General features: G+C 40.8%; 1 protein-coding gene across 2 annotated transcripts; it reads left to right on the plus strand.

The window, feature by feature from the left end:
* The first annotated feature begins 286 nt into the window (after positions 1–286).
* On the plus strand, positions 287–19,656 carry LOC113110252 (integral membrane protein DGCR2/IDD-like). 2 transcript variants are annotated; one of them, XM_026274338.1, is made up of 11 exons: positions 287–685; positions 3,482–3,517; positions 3,802–3,924; positions 5,999–6,085; positions 13,757–13,967; positions 14,046–14,122; positions 14,835–15,017; positions 15,124–15,327; positions 16,165–16,317; positions 16,389–16,625; positions 17,439–19,656. In XM_026274338.1, the coding sequence occupies exons 1-11, from the start codon at positions 610–612 to the stop codon at positions 17,675–17,677; spliced, it is 1,626 nt and encodes a 541-aa protein (XP_026130123.1). In that variant the 5' UTR covers positions 287–609; the 3' UTR covers positions 17,678–19,656. The 2 variants fall into 2 exon arrangements, with proteins under 2 accessions (XP_026130123.1, XP_026130124.1); XM_026274339.1 differs by having other exon boundaries at positions 3,485–3,517.
* Positions 19,657–20,389: the final 733 nt, after the last annotated feature.

Raw genomic sequence — 20,389 nt, forward strand, 5'->3', positions numbered from 1 at the left:
ATGTATTAAGTGTCACTTTTGATAAATTTTATGTTGAATAAAAGTAACGTTATTGGTCCCAAACATTTAAAAAGTAGCCTATATGAATGAATACATAGGGTTTTTAGGCCCGTTAGTTCTAACTATATTTCCTATCCTGGTAATGTGACTGACTGCAATAAAACAAATGCGCTTAAAACACTTTCACTTGTCAGAGTATAATATTCCATGAAACATCCGTGTGAACAGTGAGTCATGAAGGATATGTCATGCATGTATTATTATTATGAGGGCTTGATGAAGCGCCTCCTCCCGTCTGTGGGCTTGAGGAGAACATGGTTGGGATTGTTTTGATGGGACGGTGGCGGAGCCATCTTGTTTTATATGCGTCCTAAAGCTCGTTTACTGAGCCAGAGGAAACAGCCATGGAATATGACACTACATCCCGACCCTAGCCAACTCAAATCAACACATCCGAGAACCGAAGCTTATTTCTGATCGACGGAATACACACAGCACGCGGAATCGGTTGTTCGTTGTTGTGTATTTCTCCACATCGTTGGCTGCTGCTTTAACTGCATTTTCTCTCGCACATTTTCTCCGGTGTAAGATACTATGCATGGAGGATAAATGTTGCCGACGGCTGACAGCGGTGGTTTTGTGCTTCTCCTCTTCATTCTGACAATAACAGACCCGTCGAGGACAGGTAAAGGTGTTGTTTTAATCAATGCATTTGCTGCAGTCTGGGCTGGTGAAGGCTTGCGGCTCTGCTTGTATTCGGTCTTAAGGGCTGAGCTGCAGAGGCTCTTTCGCAGGCCATCTGGGCCTTTTACTACAGCTATGTTATCAAATTATTATCAACTCTTTTTATTTCTTAAGCATAACGCTTTATTGCATTCCATATGGCAAGCTGTTTTCATATGTAATCCTGAAAGCTACATAGTGTCTATTTATGTTACTAGCGTTAAGCCTTTTTTAGTACATGCCATGTGGCAAGCTGTGTTAACATTTATTCCTTAAAACTACATGGTATATGTTCGTTATTCGTTACTTATTAACATATTCCCATACTTCTAATCACAATACAATCTATTCCGTTGTTACTTGTATCAAATTGCTAATTTTGCCATTTCTGGTGAACCCAATTATTTAATTCTAACTAGAAGTTATTGCTGATACCTTTTCCAGTTTTACTAGTCCTAGAATTTTATGGATATCTATTCCAGTGGTAGTGGAGTAACAGAAGGAGTCCAGTGGAGTAACAGAAGTAAAAAAAAAAAATCCCGTAGGGAAACTGATTTTTAGATATAATTTATAAAAAACCTTAGCAAACATACTGTGAGCTAAGATGTTGTTTACTGATGGAATATGCTTTTACCGAAGCCATCAGCCCAAACTATTTGAACTTGTTTTTAAAAGAATCGAGTTTAAAAGAGGAATTCCTTGTGGAAAAACAACATGACCCATGATTCTGCAAAGAATTCAGCATCAATCAGAGAAACAAATGGTGCTAAATAACTGCCTACTCCCATAAATAAATGCTTATTGATCAGTCTTCCTACTCTCTTTAACTACATGTACTACATACTCTTTAAAAAACTATTATTTTAATTCCTAAGGAAAAATAGTCAAAACATGCAGATATACAAATGAAAATGATGTATTATGCATGCCAGACCACTAGTTGGTGATGTTGCTCCGTAAAGAAACACTCTGCACCTGCACAGATATGTAAACATGTAAAATGTATGCCCATGATGTCACTTTTTCACAAATTAGGATTTTTGTAGTTTCTGATGTTGTGAACAGCCAAAACACATAAAAAAAGTTTTAGCTGAAAATGGAATTGTGCAAACATCCCCTAAATAAGCACTGTAAATGCTACTTGTTACTGTTGGGATAATGGCTAGTAGCAAAGAAACAAATACTAGTATTTAATGAATGATTGCTAGTGGAACTGATGAAAATCTAAAGTTACTGGTCACCACTGGATTTCTAGTAATGAAGAATACAACTACATTAAAAAAGATGCTTGTAGGTTGTAAGGAATAAATGTATAAACAACTTGCCATACATTCCAACCATTTGCATTTAATCTAATGTTTCTGGTAGGCCACACAGTTCAATACAGGAGCAGACAGATCAAGCAGAACGGTCTGGACAGGGAAACATCAGTGCAGCAGCGTTCTGCTGTTGTCTGATATTCCTCTGTTAAACAGGAAGTTTAATAATCCTATTGATATAAGGTGATGCATGGAAACCCAGTGGATCAAATAAATAGGACAGTATTTAGGTTAATGGCCTGTGATGTGCTTTTCTGAGTTTAATTTCCATGGGGAAGCGAAGCCCAGGTTATGTGCACTTGTTTTGAGGGCAAGATGGGTTGGTCTGTCTCCATGTTCAATCGCATCAAATAAACCCACAGATGGTGTTAAATCTCAGTGTGTGCTCTTGTTAAAAGTGCATAATATTACACATGATGATCACTGTGATGTTAACATTAAAGGAGACTCTTGCATATTTTTGCTACTGACCCATAAGACTCAATGCATAACAAACTTGAAGTGGTGCATGTGCAAAAACATGTTCAAACTACTCAAAGGAGGGACAGTCAATTATTAATTTCGTTTATTAGATTTTAACAAAAAAATCTAGATTTTTGTTTGAAAAATCTAGATTTCAACTATCCAAATGGGTTATTGGTACTATTTTGGTGATCACCGGAACTTATGGGCACATGAAGAAGGTTTTTACCAGTCAGACAGGTGCTCACCTGTTCACAATGGTTTTACTGTCTGCAGCGGTGAATGTGGTGCGATCTGGTTCTAGTATTGCATCCATGGTAGAGAACACACTGGTCTTCTGAAGGCCTCTCAGTGTTGCTGTGTTTGTTTTAGGATAACTTTAGACTCAAGGGTTAGACAGGTGATTGATTGAACGTCTGGACCTCCCAAGAAGGGAAGCTCTTTTTAAAAATGTGTTCTTTTTTTAATCTGTTAAAAATTAAATGCTTTGTTTTCTCAAGAGATTGTTTGGTGGATTGAGGATCAAGCTAATTGGGTCTTTGCTAACATCAGATATCAGAAATTATTTTAATTATAATATTAGATGGCATTTAAGTATGTATAAAATGATGCACATTTCTTGGATTTTGTGATGGCTGTCAATATAACATTGTGTGTTTTAACATTTAAAAAAAACAACAGTAGTTTTCTCTACATCATATTTATCCTAAAATAGGTTTTGCTTTCTTGAAGTAAAATATAATTTTAAATTTGCAGGGCTTTTGCAAGCTCACGTTTGAATGAAATGCTTTCTAAATGTCAAATAAAGTGCTTTCCGGTCACTTGAATTGACTTTTGTTTGCAAATGCGGATGTATCAGTACTATCTATTGTTATTGATACCCTGCTAATCAGGAGACAGACTGTCTCTTGAGCCTTTCAGAGATTAGGTCATGTTATACAGCTGGAATCACTAAGTCTCTCTCTCTGTCTCTCCAGCAGGTCCACGGCTCGCTCTGGCCAGACTGTTGTCAGGTAAACTGCGATCCTTGGAATTCCTACAAATGATCTTTAGCGTTTCCTGCTGGTCCGGTTTGACACGTTGACCCTGTTTGAGTCTTATTTGGCTAAGCCTGACATTGACACTGATGTCCCTGATGACGTGGAACAGATCTTCATCTAAATTTGGAGACTGTACCTGTTGCATGTTAAATCTTTTGTTAGTAATTGTTTGTTAGTAATTACACATAATATTATGTGTATGCTGCAGCTTTTCTCTTTCCAGATTAGTGTGGCTCAGTGTATTGTCCGTGTTTCAGACCCGCGCTGCAGTCCTGGCCAGTTTGCTTGCTGGAGCGGAAAAATGCAGTGCATCCCTCTGTCCTGGCAGTGCGATGGATGGACGGCGTGTGATGACAAAAGCGATGAGATGGATTGCCCTAGTAGGTTCACACACGCTCACATACACACATTCTTGTGCAATGCACAGTAAAAACTAGAGCCAGACCGATATATCGGCCGGCAGATATTATCAGTCGATATGAGCTTATTGCATTTAAATCGGCATCGGCATTTATAACGGCCGATGAAACATGAGAAACAGAGTCTCATGCTTCACTCATGTTATGAGTGTTGCATAGTTTGCCCACCAGAGGGAGCTCTGCAACTCCGCAGTTGCAGAGAGTCTGCAACTCCACTATAGAAGAAAGTGATCAGCCAAGCCACGGAGATGTACTGCTTTGACGGTGAGTCTGTCGTACGTCATGTGAAATGATTTAGTTCCTACACTGTATATAAAAATGGTGTGGTAGTTCTAGCTAACGGTCCTATCATTATCACTTCTAAATATTCTGTAACATCACTTACAGCCGCTAATGCATTGCTATATTAGATTAGCCACAAAGCTAATACCATGTTTATCAGTGGAAGAGCGCGAACGTTAATAAGAGGTCAAACTATAACGTTAGCATTTATCTTATTCTAAATATATCTGCAATGTTTCCCACATAATGACCACGTAACTGTGGCAGGGGGGAGCATGTAATCAGTCAATGACTAGAAGTTATGAAGTTATGTACAGCGTGCGTTAACTTGTTTGAAGGTGGTTCTTCTCAAAATTGACAGCGGTGTGTTCATGACACTAACGTTAACCATTCAACTTTGAGTTGATTCCGTAATCTTCCGGTAACGGTAGGCTAACTTTACGTTCGCCAGCGCTTGATGATGTTTTGATTCAGACTGCACAAATAGAAGAGAAGATATACGGGTCCATTGTGAATGTGTCTGTGAGAGCAAATATAGTGTAGTTACAGTAACTACAGTGGGTGCGTCAGAAATGATTAAACCAGAGGGGACATGTACTGCCCTACAGATGGCTGAAAAAGGTGAATGCTGTAGCAGCAAAATGTGGGACTACTTCTGCAAATACTTTAACTTTAGTATTATAATTTATTTACAGTACGCACACAGACTGTTAAAACCAGCTTCAACTGGAAGAAAGTAAAAGTGTTAAATGTTTAAAATCAGACTGTTTTTTGATCATTAAAAAATATATACTTTTGATGTGCAATTGTTTAGTCATTGAGACCGTAATCTAAGGCTTTTTTTTAAACATAAATCCCTTCAGGAAAATGGTTTATACAGCCCACATACATAGAACAGGCAGATATTTTGCTATTAAATGTTGTGTAAGTGCAGTTTATAGGAAATGGGTCTAATATCCAGTTTATTTTCAAAATCAAAATATCGGCTTATAAATCGGCTCTTTTCGAGTTAATATCGGCATCGGCCACCAAAAATCCATATCGGTCGGGCTCTAGTAAAAACACACTTATGCTTATGACCGCACGTGGAATGCTTCCAGATGCCAGTGCTGGGCATCATGGGTTTTGTTTTTTTTTTGCCCGTGTGCTGTGGTTTCTGTGTCTTAACCCCGGAGTTAGAGACGTTACTCAGAGTCTGATTCTTGGATGGGAAAACAGGAATTACAGAGCGGATTTGCTGAGCATGTGATCTGTGTATGGTAGCTCCTTGAAGCTCTGCTGTCTCAGTTGCACCTCAAGCAGGACAAAATATATACATATATATATACATATACCAGATACATATACTTAAAAAAAAATCAAATCAGTAATCACTATTAGACCGAGAACACTGTGGGTTTACATTACTAACTGCTCTTTTCTGACATCACTGTAATCGAGACGGTGTTCTCAGGAGATTCTGGCACATTTCTTGGAGGATCTGCAGTCTTACTTTAATTCTTGTTTGGTTGTCGGATTTAGTACTCCTCCTCTCAGGAAATGAGGAAGAGGTTTAATAAGATTCTTAGAAACTCTGTTTCATGTTAGCAGACCTGCTGCCGTTCCGACATATTAACAATGTCCTTCCAGACAAATGTGGATCATTTTGGCATATGATCAATGGTTCAGCCTAGTATATTTTGGCCTTATTAAAGAGGACATGTGTTTTGTATTCATTCTGTTTTCTAATATTCCTTGTTTGGCTCTCTTGCAGCAATAAAGGAGGAGCGCTATCGCTACAGCAATGGTTTTGAGCCGGTGGAGGACGTCATGGGAGTCGCTCAGCCAGTGCGCTTCAACAGTAAGTAAACATTGAAATTCCACAAAAAAGGCTGATTAGGTGCAATAAAAACAAAAGAATAATGATAAAAGAATAATGATAAAAGAATAATGTGTCATACCTGGCAGAGGTGTGAAAGACTCGTTTGGTGAGAACAATAGAAACATGAAAACGGGGAGTTCCCTCTCTAGAACGGTCTCTCGACATGGCGTTAACGCCTTGGGGACTCCCTTTCTTCCTAACCTACCTGAAATCCTATTGCACAACGCCAGTGAAGTTGCAACTCTCACTGGCCAATGCCAGTCAAGATGGCAAATATGGGCGGGGCCTCGCCACTATATATTGTGCCTTGTTGGTGGCATAACCTCAGAATCTTCCTCTTTCAATTATCCTACGAGACAGCTGTTGAGAAGACGCAAGAAGACGGTTTTTCCTCTTGGCGTTCCAGCATGTCGAAAGTTTGCACGCTGTGTTCGGGGCCTATCGAGGCCCAGGACACCCACGAGTTCTGCATCCGTTGCCTGGGTCTCGCCCATACAGAGGCAGCACTCAACGGGTCAGGCTGCCCACACTGCGAAGAATTCTCAGTGCGGGTGCTTTGGGCCCGGAAGAATATCGCCCCCGGTAGTTTCTCTCGGCAATGTCCCACCACCGCCAGCGAGCCGCGAGCCGGGGGACAATGATTTCAACGAGGCGCTCCAAGGAAATGAGCCCCATTCCTCCCAGACCTGCATGACGAGGTCGCTAAGGCATGGGCTGCGCCCCAATCGGCTTGCGCTCACACTGGTGGGTCGGAAATTTTCACCAAAGTCGATGGAGCGGAAGCCCGTGGATATAAGCGCATTCCGCCCGTCAAGGAATCCATCGCTGTGCACCTAAGCCCCTCTTCTGCTTCTCTGAAGACAGGTGCTACGCTGCCGTCTAGGCCCTGTCGTTTGACCGCACATGTAGCGGACAAAGCGTACGCGGCCTCGGGAGAAGCAATTTCTGCTCTGCACACGATGGCACTGCTCCAAGTTTTTCAGGCACAGCTTCTGAAATCCCTGGACGAGGGCGGGGCGGATCCAGAGGCGTTTAAAGATTTACGGCAAGGCTAATGCCCAGGTGTCAGGTGTCGGACCTCTGCAGCCGCGGCTTGCTCTCGACATCTCGCACACACGCACGTGCGTATCATTCAGTCATTCAACAGGAGAATCGCCCTCCCCGCTGAAAGGCGAAGCACAACCCTCCCTAACACACATCGCTCCCACTCATCCCGTGAGTTTTCTGACAACGACCCCGGTACACAGCAGCATCGTTCAGAATGCAGAGGGTGAGGCGCTTCGCCCTCTGTGTCTTTTTGCGAGCGCATGGCGATCCATTCCGGGCATTTCGGTTTGGTTGTGGAACGTCATAGAGAACGGCTACACGCTTCAGTTTCGACGCAGACCACCAATGGCGTGGTCATGTCGACGGTTCCGGCTCACAACGAGCTGGTTCTGAGGCAAGAAATTCGGCTAGGGCTTGCGCCTTGTATGTTTACGAAATGTGTGGATGCAGCACTTTCCCCTCTGAGAGCGAGCGGAATGCGCATACTGAACTATTTGGACGATTGGCTGATCTTGGCAAATTCAGAGGATGTACTCAACAGCCACAGACACGCTCTGTTATGTCACCTGGAGAGTTTGGGACGTCCCGTAGCACTAAAGGAATATCAGAGGCTCTTGGGGCGGATGGCGGTGGCCGGGACGGTCTGTCACCTCGGTCTACTCTATATGCGCCCACTCCAGTCATGGCTGAAAACACGAGTACCGAGAAGGGCGTGGTCACTCTCAGGTGCTTAAGCGCGCTGAAACCATGGCAGAACCCCGACTTGTACCAGCGCGGCGTCCAGATGGGTCTGGTCACGCGGTGGAAAGTGGTCACGACGGACGCGTCGACGACGGGCTGGGGAGCTCACTGCAATGGCTTACCGGCTTCGGGCCACTGGACAGAGTCGGAGAGAACGTGGCACATAAATCGCCTCAAGCTGAGAGCAGTTTCTTTAGCTCTTCAGTGTTTTATGACGCAAATCAGGGGGCACCATGTGTTGATTCGCACAGACAACATGACGGTGGTATCGTATAGAGCCCGACCGATATATCGGCCGGCCGATATTATCGGCCGATATGAGCTAATTGCATTTAAATCGGCATCGGCGTTTATAACGGCCGATGAAACATGAGAAACAGTCTCATAATCTTCACTCATGTTATGAGTGTTGCATAGTTTGCCCACCAGAGGGCGGTCTGCAGCTCCAGAGTTGCAACAGCGCCAGAAATCCACAAAGAAGAAAGCGATCAGCCAAGCCACCCAGGTGAGTCTGTCGTTCGTCATGTGAAATGATTGTATATTTAGTTCATACACTGTATATAAAAACGGTGTGGTAGTTCTAGTTAACGGTCCTATCATTATCACTTCTAAATATTCTGTAACATCACTTACAGCAGCTAATGCATTGCTATATTAGATTAGCCACAAAGCTAATACCATGTTTATCAGTGGAAGAGCGCGAACGTTAATAAGAGGTCGAACTATAAAGTTAGCGTTTAGTGCTTATTCTATTGCTGTGTGTTTCCCACATAATGACCGCGTAATGGGCCTTTCACACAGGACGCGGTATGCACAGCGCTCGGCCGCTGGGTTTAGCGTTGCCCTTCAGATACAACGCGATTTGCCCTGCTCTGCGCTATGGCGTAGGCGGAGTTTTAAAAACTTTTAGCGGGAGCTCTTTCATAGTCTGTTGTTCCTCTTTTCGGTCAGCAGCAAACATGTATCTGTCCCGTTGTAAGAAGCGAGCGATAGCGCTAGTCCTGCTGATGAGAATTAAGAGAGAAGCAAGGAAGAAGAGGCTACCCTCAGGCCCAGGGAGCAATTTGGTGAATTCAGGCTGGTTACGTTACTCTAACGCTAATATAGCTTCCTTTTTAGCAGGCCCCTTAAATGCTTGCTATTAACTTGTTTGAAGGTGGTTCTTCTCAAAATTGACAGCGGTGTGTTCATGGCACTAACGTTAACCATTTTGATTCAGACTGCACAAAGAGAAAAGGAGAAGATATACGGGTCCGTTGTGAATGTGTCTGTGAGAGCAAATATAGTGTAGTTACAGTAACTACAGTAGGTGCGTCAGAAATGATTAAATCAGAGGGGACATGTAAATAAATGTGAGCTGAACAAGCGCTTTTTTCTTTTCTTTTTTTTTCTTACATATTGTTTCAAAGCAGCTTTACAGACATAACAGGAAAATGTTGAAATAATATTGTTAAATATAAGGAGGTTAATACCTATTGCTTGACAAATAAAAAAATATATATATATTTCTCATTTTTTCCTATGTAGGAGATCCCTGTTTATTATTATTATAATTCTAATGATGACATGAGTAATGATACATGGTGATATTATTAATACACATGCTTATTCTTTCTATGTCTCTCTTTCTGCCCTACAGATGGCTGAAAAAGGTGAATGATGTAGCAGCAAAAGTGTGGGACTACTTCTGCAAATACTTTAACTTTAGTATTATAATTTATTTACAGTACACACACAGACTGTTAAAATCAGCTTCAACTGGAAGAAAGTAAAAGTGTTAAATGTTTAAAATCAGACTGTTTTTTGATCGTTAAAAAATATATACTTTTGATGTGCAATTGTTTAGTGATTGAGACCGTAATCTAAGGCTTTTTTTTACATAAATCCCTTCTGGAAAATGGTTTATACAGCCCACATACATAGAACAGGCAGATATTTTGCCATTGAATGTTATGTAAGTGCAGCTTATAGGAAATGGGTCTAATATCCAGTTTATTTTCAAAATCAAAATATCGGCTTATAAATCGGCTCTTTTCAAGTTAATATCGGCATCGGCCCCCAAAAATCCATATCGGTCGGGCTCTAGTATCGTACATAAACCGCCAGGGTGGAGTACACTCGAAAGCCCTGTACAGTCAGGCAGCATGCCTTTTGCTGTGGGCCGATTATAATCTGCTCTCCATTTGAGCAGCGCACGTTCTGGTATGCCTGAACAGTGGGGTGGATATGCTGTCAAGGAACTAGAGTTGTTCCGATTCCGATACTAGTATCGGAAATATCTCCGATACCACAACAAATTCTGGCATCGGCATCGGCGAGTACATGAACCCATATACCGATCCGATACCATTTTCTTAAAAAAGACCTAGTTATGACCGCAAGCTTTGCCTAACCGCTGCACGGTTCTTCTTCGCTGCTCAAAATGCATTGAAAACACAGGAAGTTGTGCTGTGTTGCCACAAGCAACCCCTGTTTAGAGCAGCGAAGAAGAAATGAAAACGCGTTAGCAGCCCTTATCTATATATGACTGGATCACTCATCACATTCTAAACTGCCAAAAGACAGTGAAGCCGCTACTATATTATAGATCAGTGGTTAGCAGTATGTCTCTGTAGTACCGGTAGTTACAGACTCTCGAGTATATTCAGTACCGGCAACTGCGTTCAGTCGCTTCCGTGTAAGTCAAAACGCAGGGCTCCAGACAGTAGCCGAATATATACTAGTGTCTGTGAATATTAAACTGCAAAATACTATTTAAATATTACTCCCGCAAAATCTACATCTCTGTGGGTGACTGGCACAGATGCGCGAGAGCTCGCTGTTTTGTAGTCTCTGCTGTGTGTCATGAGGACACGAACGCATAAACCGTCACTTCATGAGAATTTACCGTTTCATTTGAGAATACTGTCATATCATAAACACAGACACTCAAAGATCTTCATGGCAGCCCATTAAAATAAATGTTTGGTTTACATGAGTAAATTGACAATATATAAAGCTACTGTTGTAGCCTACAGTAATAATAATACATCTCTATAATAATAATAATTATGCCTAGATGGTTGCTTGTTTTTTACTTGTTTTTTACTTGTTAGAGATTATCTGATTAATAGATCTTTTTTTATATTCCTAGACTTATTTGTTGCAGTTTTTTTATACAGTTATATTGTAAAACTTAAATACCTTTTTTAGTTTGCGGTGTTAGATTTTTGGCTGCATTTGAAGTTCTTTTTTGCATAAGAAAATAAATAATACTGTCAAACTCATGTTAGATAATAAAAATACTGTAATAAATACAGTAGTTCACCATGTATTTGTTCATGTTTTATTGAGGGATCTGTCTGAAGCACACCATAAAAAAATTCTAGCAATTTACACAGGGCTAGTAGTATATACAGCTGTATATACAGATATACACCCAGGTATCGGATCAGTACTCGGTATCGGCCGATACCCTGAGCCCAGGTATCGGAATCGGTATCGGGAAGAGAAAAAGGGTATCGGAACATCTCTACAAGGAACGGGATTTCTCACAGAGAATGGAGACTGAACCCTGGGACAGTGAGGCTGATCTGGTAACAGTTTGGGAAAGCGGAGGTGGACCTGCTCTCCCCTGGGCGGGGATGCACTCACAATGCCGTGGCCGAATGCCTGTCTGTATGCATTTCCCCCGCTAAAGATTTTGTCACAAGTGCTGCACAAAATCAGAGAGGAGAAAGTGTCAGTGATATTAGTCGCTCCGTACTGGCCGAACAGGCCTTGGTTTCCCGATCTTCTAGAAATACTAACGGCTCCCCCGTGGCCGATCCCGCTGAGACGAGATCTCCTGTCTCAGGCAGACGGCTCGATATGGCACCCCAACCCAGAATGGTGGAAACTTCAGGTGTGGATGGTGTGCGGGCAACGGTAAACCCGGGTTGGTTGTCTCACCACGTGATGGACACGATTGCGGAGGCGCGAACCCCTTCTTCGAGACACCTATACGCTTGTAATTGGGCAGTCTTTGAGAGGTGGTGCAAATCAAATGGTCGGGACCCGGAAAGCTGCCCCATGTCTGACATTCTGGATTTTCTGCAACAACGAATGGACCGCGGCAGTATGCCCTCTACGCTTAAGGTTTACGTTGCAGCTATCTCAGCTTTTCACGCTGCTATTGACGGGCGCTCAGTTGGGAAACACGATCTAGTGATCAGATTTTTGAGAGGCGCGAGAAGACTAAAACCCTCCTGCCATCCTGGGATCCGGCTCTGGTGCTGGGAGCGCTAGCCCTCCCACCATTCAAGCCACTTCAGTCTGTCGGCTTGAAGGAGCTCACGCTTAAAACCGCACTGCTGCTCACCCTTGCTTCGTGCAAGCGCGTGGGGGATTTGCAAGCGCTCTCTGTGAATGTGGACTGTATGCAGTTTGGACTAGGTGATTGTAACGTCACGCTCAAGCCAAAATTTGGCTATGTGCCTAAATCGCTCTCGACACCATTTAAAACGCAAGTGGTGGCTCTTTCTGCCTTCTCTCCAGAATCGGAGACTTCATTGGACGGCACCCCGAGTCGGGTGTTGTGTCCGGTGAGGGCTTTACGACTCTGTCAACCGCACGGCTGCGTTTCGGCAATCCGAGCAGCTGTTTGTATGCTTCAGAGGCAGCACCAGAGGACAGCCTGTCCTTAAACAACTGCTGTCACATTGGGTGGTCGACGCTATTGCTTTGGCAAATTCTAGCCGTGGTATGGAATGTCCTATTGGTGTTCGAGCCCATTCGACGAGGGCTGTCTCCTCCTCGTGGAATCTATATCCAATTCCCTTCACGGGAATCTATATCCAATCCCTTCTAGGCATGTCGCAGGATCGTATCAGATTGGCTGGGGATTAACTTTAACTTTAATGTATACAAGAATTATTTATGATTGCTCCGTCGAGGCTGAGCCTTTTTATTCGCTGTTCCCACGGCATTGCTCTATATAGTCCCCAAGGCGTTAACGCCATGTTGAGAGACCATTCTCGAGAGGGAACGTCCCTGGTTACTGTCGTAACCTCGGTTCCCTTAGAGACGGGAACGAGACATGGCGTAGGCCGCCGTGTTCACTGCTCGGATCTGCTGTACTGTCAATTCAGTCGAAAGATTCTGAGGTTATGCCGCCAACACGGCACAATATATAGTGGCGAGGCCTTGCCCATATTTGCCGAGTTGCAACTTCACTGGCATTGTGCAATACGATTTCAGGTAGGTTACGAAGGAAGGGAGTCCCCAATGCGTTAACGCCATGTCTCGTTCCCGTCTCTCAGGGAACCGAGGTTACGACAGTGACCGGAGACGTTTTCAAAGCCAACACACGTATAGAAAACACAGGACTGTTTACATGTGAGATCTTATAGAGATGACAAGTGCCATAAATCAATCTTATTAGCCTTCTCTAAAAACACACATGACATGGCCTTAGAAAATATTTCATAAAATTCACAGTTTTACAGATTAGATTATGAAATTTCTAAAGAAGTTTTGAAAGACTTGTGGCTTTAGCTACACTGTATTTCTAAACTCATATCTTACATCAACAATTTTTTAATACATTTAAAAATGTTTTTAATATTTTTGTTTTTATGTTTGAGCTTATATATCTCTATTATCATAACAGTCTGAGTGATTCTGATTCCTGACCAGTAAACTTTGAATTGTCAGCTTTGTGAAAATGTTTTGATTATGTATCTAGTCAGAAAGAATCATGAGCAGAAACCTTTTTATTTTGGGTATGTTATTTATGTCTCCATGCCAAAAAAGGGGGGTGACTAGTAAGGGGTTAAATGATGATATTTTAAAATTAGAATAATTTTTAAATTGAAATAAAGAGATTTCTATTTCTAACCACAGGGAAGTGTCCGAGCGGCTGGCACCACTATGAGAAGACCGCCAGCTGTTATAAAGTCTACCTGAGGAGCGAGAACTACTGGCAGGCGGTGGAAACCTGTCAGAAGGTCAATGGATCCCTCGCCACGTTCGGCACCAACGAAGAGCTGCAGTTCATCCTCAAGATCGAGGTGGACTTCGACGAGAAAGTGTGCGAGCGAAAGGACCAGTGCAAGTGAGTGTGTGTGTGGATCTGTTTCCTGAGGAAGAGCTGCTTTTACGGTTTGGGGTTCTCACCGCTGTGTCATTTCAGGTTCTGGGTGGGATATCAGTATGTGATTACCAACCAGAATCATTCGCTCGAGGGCCGCTGGGAAGTGGCATATAAAGGTTGGTATTAATCAAAATTATTTTAAGAAATACAGTGAACAAAATTTTTTTAAAAAAAGTGAAGAATACGTTTTTATTGTAATGAATGAGCACTCGAGCTGTTAAACAGCACCTTTGCCAAAATAAATACCATAAAAGTAGTCCTAATGACTTGATTACTATGTTTGAAGTCCTATGAAGTCTTACCATAACCGAGTGTAAAGAACAGAGTGAAACTGAAGTTGGTTCTCACAGTAAATGGTCTATCACTGGATCATTGAATCAGTGAGTTGAACTTTATTCAGACTGGCTTTGTAAAATTGATTCATTGATTTCAGTGAATAATTAATTGTAAACTTAATTCTCTATTATATTTTTCTTTTTATTTTATAGTTTATTAACAGTTTAGAATTTATTAACATGTAGTATTTATATTTTATTTTAGTTCAGGTAGGTTGCCTTTTAGTTTTGTATTTTCCATTTTCATTTTAGTTTACGGTTTAGTGATTTTGTCATTTTTAAATGTATTTTCATTATAATTATGTGCTTTGAAAAAATATATTTTTTAGTTAAGTACTTGTAATACTGAAAATGTAACTTATTTTCAACAAAATTATATATATATATATATTTGGATAAACTGTTTCCTTAACTTATGAAGAAAGTGCATTTAGATTTGTATATTTATTTTGTACATCTGTGGGGTTTGAAACTGTCTGTCTGTTCCTCACAGGGTCCATGCAGGTGTTTTTGCCTCCGGAGGGTCTGGCTAATTTGGGTGAGGCGAACCCATCCCAGGATAACGTGTTCTGTGCCCAGCTGCAGCGCTTTCAGATCAAGAGCATGAACGAGCGGGGCTTGCACAGCTGGCACACCGAAAACTGCTATAAAAAATTCCCCTTCCTCTGCAAGAGAAGTACGTCCAGCGCTGTATGAACAGAAGAAACATGTTTGATAGCATTCAGGAGTTCTTCACGTTAGTACTAATGTACTGATCTCAGTCTGACCCGTTTCTTCACCAGGACAAACATGTTTGGACATCAGAGACAATGTGGTGAACGAGGGCTATTACTTCACTCCTAAAGGGGACGACCCGTGTCTGAGCTGCACGTGCCACGACGGCGAACCGGAGATGTGTGTGGCCGCCCTGTGTGAGCGTCCGCAGGGATGCCAGCATTTCCGCAAGGACCCTAAAGAGTGTTGCAAGTTCACCTGCTTGGATCCCGGTACGGACAGTCTCTTCAGATTTGTTCTTGAATGAAATCCCTGTATTACATCTGAAGATTAGGGGACAGATATGTATTTAATTGAAGATAAATCTTTAAATATGCACTGCATGTGATTTTGCATCCATTTTTGTGCCCAAGTCTCACCACTAGATGGCGCTACACTGCCTTATCTTACTATAAAACTAGAGTCTTATAATATGAAGTGGCAAACTATCATTACTTTAATAGACTAAATTAAGACTTTTTAGTTTGTTTTTTAGCGCTGAATGTATTTGTTGATTTGATTATTTGGACAGCAGAATGTGCTGAAAAGTAGTCAAATCAATTATAGCCATTCTAGACAAATATGTTTTTTATGCATCAATTAGTTTATAAATGCTATAAAAATATTTACAAATATTAAAACCCGTTTTATTTTTAAAAAATATTTTCCAAAGAAAATTTCTGTAATATATTTTATTGTTTCTGTAGTTATGTTTTGTTGTACATTTATTTAAGAAAATACAGTTATTGGATTTTTTGTTTATTATCTATATGCTAATCTAGTTTTTATTAATTATTTTAATGAGCTTTTATATATATTATAATATATATTACTTATATATAATTTATTTTATTTTTTTCAAAATTTTTCATTTTTGTTATTTCAGTTTAAGTTTTTGTGTTTCACTGTTTATTGGTTTAAAAATGCTTCCTCACTATGTGTAAAAAAAAAAAAAAAGCACAATTCACAAAATGTTGTGTCTTATGAGTGTCTGTGAAGTCTGCATATTGTTGGAGCTCCTCATCTTGTGGTGTGACAGAGGTCAGTCTCATCGCTGTTATTTGTTTCAGACGGCAGCAGTCTGTTTGACTCGATGGCCAGCGGCATGAGGCTGATTGTCAGCTGCATCTCGTCCTTCCTCATCCTCTCGCTGTTGCTCTTCATGGTGCACAGACTGAGGCAGCGCCGGCGGGAGCGCATCGAAACCCTCATTGGAGGAAACTGTAAGGCCTCGTCTGAATATATCTGCGCATGTTAAAGTGCTGTTTTTCTGAATCATCTCTGTCTTTCACAGTGCATCATTTTAATCTGGGTCGGCGGGTTCCTGGCTTTGACTATGGGCTGGATGCATTCGGGACGGGCCTGACGCCTCTGCACCTCTCTGATGATGGTGAAGGTGGAGCGTTTCACTTCCAGGAGCCTCCGCCCCCTTATGCTGCATACAAATACCCAGATATCCACCACCCCGATGACCCTCCTCCTTCATATGAGGCCTCCATCAACCCAGACAGCATCCTCTACATGGACCTCAGTATGTTTTTCCAAAGTTTAACAACAGACGCTGTATTTTTAGGTCTTTTCTATGCATGTGCACGTAACTAATGATTTATCATCTTCAAATGAATGATATTTAAACTTTTCATGGATCACATTATGGAGCTCTAATCCAAAGCCTAGTGAGCCATTTACCTACAGTAGACAACTTTAATATAATTATTCTGTATTCTAAGATACCTAATAATGGCCAAATTGTAAGGAAGCATCATATGTTTCTTCTGCAAATAAAGCAAAACCAGAATGCATTTTTGCAGTGTATGTATCCCCCGAAAAAATATTGTTGAGAGGAATATCAATTGAAAATATTATATTGGATTTTAATACTGATTATAAGCATTTTGTAATGTTTTGCATGTATTGGAGACATGAAACAACATTAGCTTAAAACAAGGCCATAAACTACTGGAATTAATTATAAATCTCTTTAGCAGTTGAATATTGCTAATTTGTGTGTTCCTGGAAACTTAAAAAATAAAAAATCATGGTCATTTTATGAAATGTTTATTTGAAATTTAAAATAAAGTGTTTTAATATTTATAAACAAATAAATTAATTAATCTGTCTTGCATTTAATTCTTCGTTTTTGCAGTTACAATTTCTTTCTTGTTTTTGCAGTTATACAATTTCAGTATTATTAGTATTATTTGCATGGTATTATAATATTTATTAATATTTAGAATTAGCTTTTAATTTTAGCATTTTTATCTTAGTTGAATTTTTAATGTTTTTGGTGTGCTTTCTGTTTTTCAAATATCTCTATTTTCAGTTAAAATGATTCTCTCCTCAGGACGGACCGGGGTTCCTCTCATGACTGGTCACGTGAGCGGCGCGGCTAACTCTCTCCAGAGGGATTTCCCCGAGCCTTCGCTCCCCGCCCCGCCACCGCCGCCCCTGGAGATGCGCGAGGACTCCATCGACAGCAGCACCCTGCTGGTGTCTCCAGACACCCCCAGCGAATCAGAGAGCAGCATCACACAGAGCTCCACGGCAGACTGCAGCGGCCCCTCGCTCAGCACCGTGGTGTAGGGTACGTGTCCAGACCGCACTATACTACATGTCAGAGGATGTCGGACTCAAAGGAGATTTCCTGTTCAGAGCAAAAACTTCAGACACAAACGAAAAAACGTTTTTTCAGCTTGAGCGTCACATGTAAATACTTCCGTCGGCCACCGGTTGACGTCGCGAAAGGCCAACATAGCACCTCTTTCTGAGGTTTACACTGGCATGTGTTGATCACTGCACTATGAACGAATGTACCGGTCGACCAACAGGCTTTTTAGGCCTTAGTGGTGACTCTTGTGGTGATTCCTGGCACAAAGAAGCTATTTTTCCTTGACTCATTACTGCTGTCCATGGAGCGGTACCATGTTACTATATAGTGTTCTGTGATGTCTGGTTTTTACTTTTTCTGTCTGTCAGATCAGTAGCACAAACTCAAAAAACTCATTTTAAAAAAGCCATTTGATTCTTTTAGATAGAGGTACGAGTCTCAGACATTTTTAAGTGTCCTGCTGTGGCATGGTGGTGCAAATCCAGCGCCTCGTTTTTGGAAAAGAATACTAGACGCGTTTGAGATCCTTTTGGGAGGCGAACTTTGTCGAAAAAACGGATTTTGGTGTGATCAACGTCACACTTGAACAAATCTAAAAGAGCAAATCTCATGAAAGCTGTGAAAACATTACCTGTTTTTATTGAAAAGAAACTAAATAAGAGATTACATTTTGCATAAAAGCTTATTGAACCATTTATATTTTGCATCATTACTTAAAAAAAAATTCAGTGGTCCACAATATTTCAAACACATCTGGTTTATTTCATGACTGTAATGCTGATTTTTATTAATATACTTGTGCATATATATATATATATATATATGCACAAGTTATGGTTATGAGAATTGCAGGGAGGAATATATATGCAAAATATAATTTTTTATTTATTTTACTTTTGTGGTGAAATATATGATCTGCCCACTTTATAGATTCATCCAGAAAGTCTGTCACTAATATACATTTTGAATTCAGAATGTAACTCTTACAAAAAAGCTCAACATTTACCTGCGTAATAAATATCCGCTCTCATTTTGGCCTCTCAAACTGATCTCGAACCTTGTGCTGAAGCAGATCTTGGTGTTTGAAATCGATCCTGAGTTAGGATTTATGTGTTCAGACTTGCCTACGATGAATGATGAGGTTGTGTTCATGGTCGGTCTGTCTGTGTGTGAGACTGTTGTTCATTTTCAGCACCTGTAAATCACATGCTCCCAATATTATTTTAAATCTCTGATAACAACCATTCGGTACTTGACACGAAGTAAATGTGAGCGTGTATTTGCACACACAAGCCCATAAATGTACATGTAAGTAAGAGCAAAATGCTGCTTTTTTTCTTTTACCAATTTACAGACTACTTAATTGCTATTTGGACAACTGAATGAATTATGTACTCAAATACAAAAGTTATGGGAAAGATTTAGATTTGGTCTGCAATGCATTGTTGCTCACTGAATCAGACACTGCTTTTTGTATAATGGAATATGATTTATTTCTGACTGGAAAAGCAACAAAAAGCCCAAACTAAATGACAATCAGGCATTTTGTACAAAGATAAAGATGTTTTTGCACAAGAAAAGCACACAAGTCGGCCAGCAGATCCCTGTTTCTAAAGATCCATCACCAGCGGCAAAATAATTGAGGACGAAGACATTCTTGTTATCCAGGTCTATGTTCTTTCACTGTATAGTCGGTTTTGTTTAATTCCAGGGTTTCATCAGCACAGACAACTCTGTGAACATCAGCTTTTGTTTCTTGTGTGTGTGTGTGTGTGTGTTAAACGTGTGTAATGTAAAAGTTGGCATGAATGTTTAGCATGTTTTACTCTTTTGCGCATGCAGAGAGGACATCTCTTCTGCTGTTGTACTCTTCATTTCTGCTATGCTTCAAACCGAGGTTCGAAACACATCTGACTCCTTTCTTCCCACCTCCCATTTGCTACCGTTTTTTTTTTTTATAAAAAAATAAAAAATGTAAATGATTTCTTCTAGATAGACTTTGTGGTGCAACAAGGAAAAAAGCATCATGAAATGTTTTCTGTAGAATGCAACAGTTGGTGAATTTGTGGGTTATTCTTGAAGTTAGTTTTATTTTTTGTCATGTATTGTTTTTTTTTTTTTAGAGGGTTTTAGTTTAGCTTTTTTTTTTCTCTGAAGTAGATGTACATCTAATCAAATGCCAAATAAATTGCACCGTGAAGGACAGTCATGTTTGTGTTCCTTGTGTTTCAGATCACTCGTTTCAGATGACGTTTGTGGGGTTGAGATCTCATAATGTGTGTTATTTGATTCTTTTGAGCATGATGAATCATCCAGAATGACTCCTTTGAACGTTTTAATGCCTTCTCGGAGATTTCCCGGACCGTTGTGGAAATCAATCGCTCTTAAATGTCACGTGAGCCAAAGAGGGGATCCCCAGTGTAAGGAAGCACTCAGTTCTCTGATGTAAAAACCGTTCCTCAAGCCTCTTGGGAATTCTCGCTCCCTGAGAGATTAGACATCGGTGAGATTGTGAGATTCCTGAATAAAAGATTTACTGTTTCACAATTGTCTCACAAGAACTACATTCTGTGGGCCCAAGATGTATTTATACATTTTAAATTGTCATTGCATTTAGATTTAGTCATTTTATCAAAAGTGACTTATAATGAGCACAACAGAAGCAATCGAAACCTACAAAAAAAGTA

The sequence above is a fragment of the Carassius auratus genome, chromosome 10 (assembly GCF_003368295.1).
Source record: "Carassius auratus strain Wakin chromosome 10, ASM336829v1, whole genome shotgun sequence".
Lineage (NCBI taxonomy): Eukaryota > Metazoa > Chordata > Actinopteri > Cypriniformes > Cyprinidae > Carassius > Carassius auratus.

Bases quoted from the DNA above. Each gene is read 5' to 3' on its own strand.
- LOC113110252 (XM_026274338.1), top strand. From the start codon at position 610: ATGTTGCCGACGGCTGACAGCGGTGGTTTTGTGCTTCTCCTCTTCATT. The intron at 16,318-16,388 runs GTAAGGCCTCGT...TGTCTTTCACAG, and splicing joins AACCCTCATTGGAGGAAACT to TGCATCATTTTAATCTGGGT. The intron at 16,626-17,438 runs GTATGTTTTTCC...TTCTCTCCTCAG, and splicing joins CATCCTCTACATGGACCTCA to GACGGACCGGGGTTCCTCTC.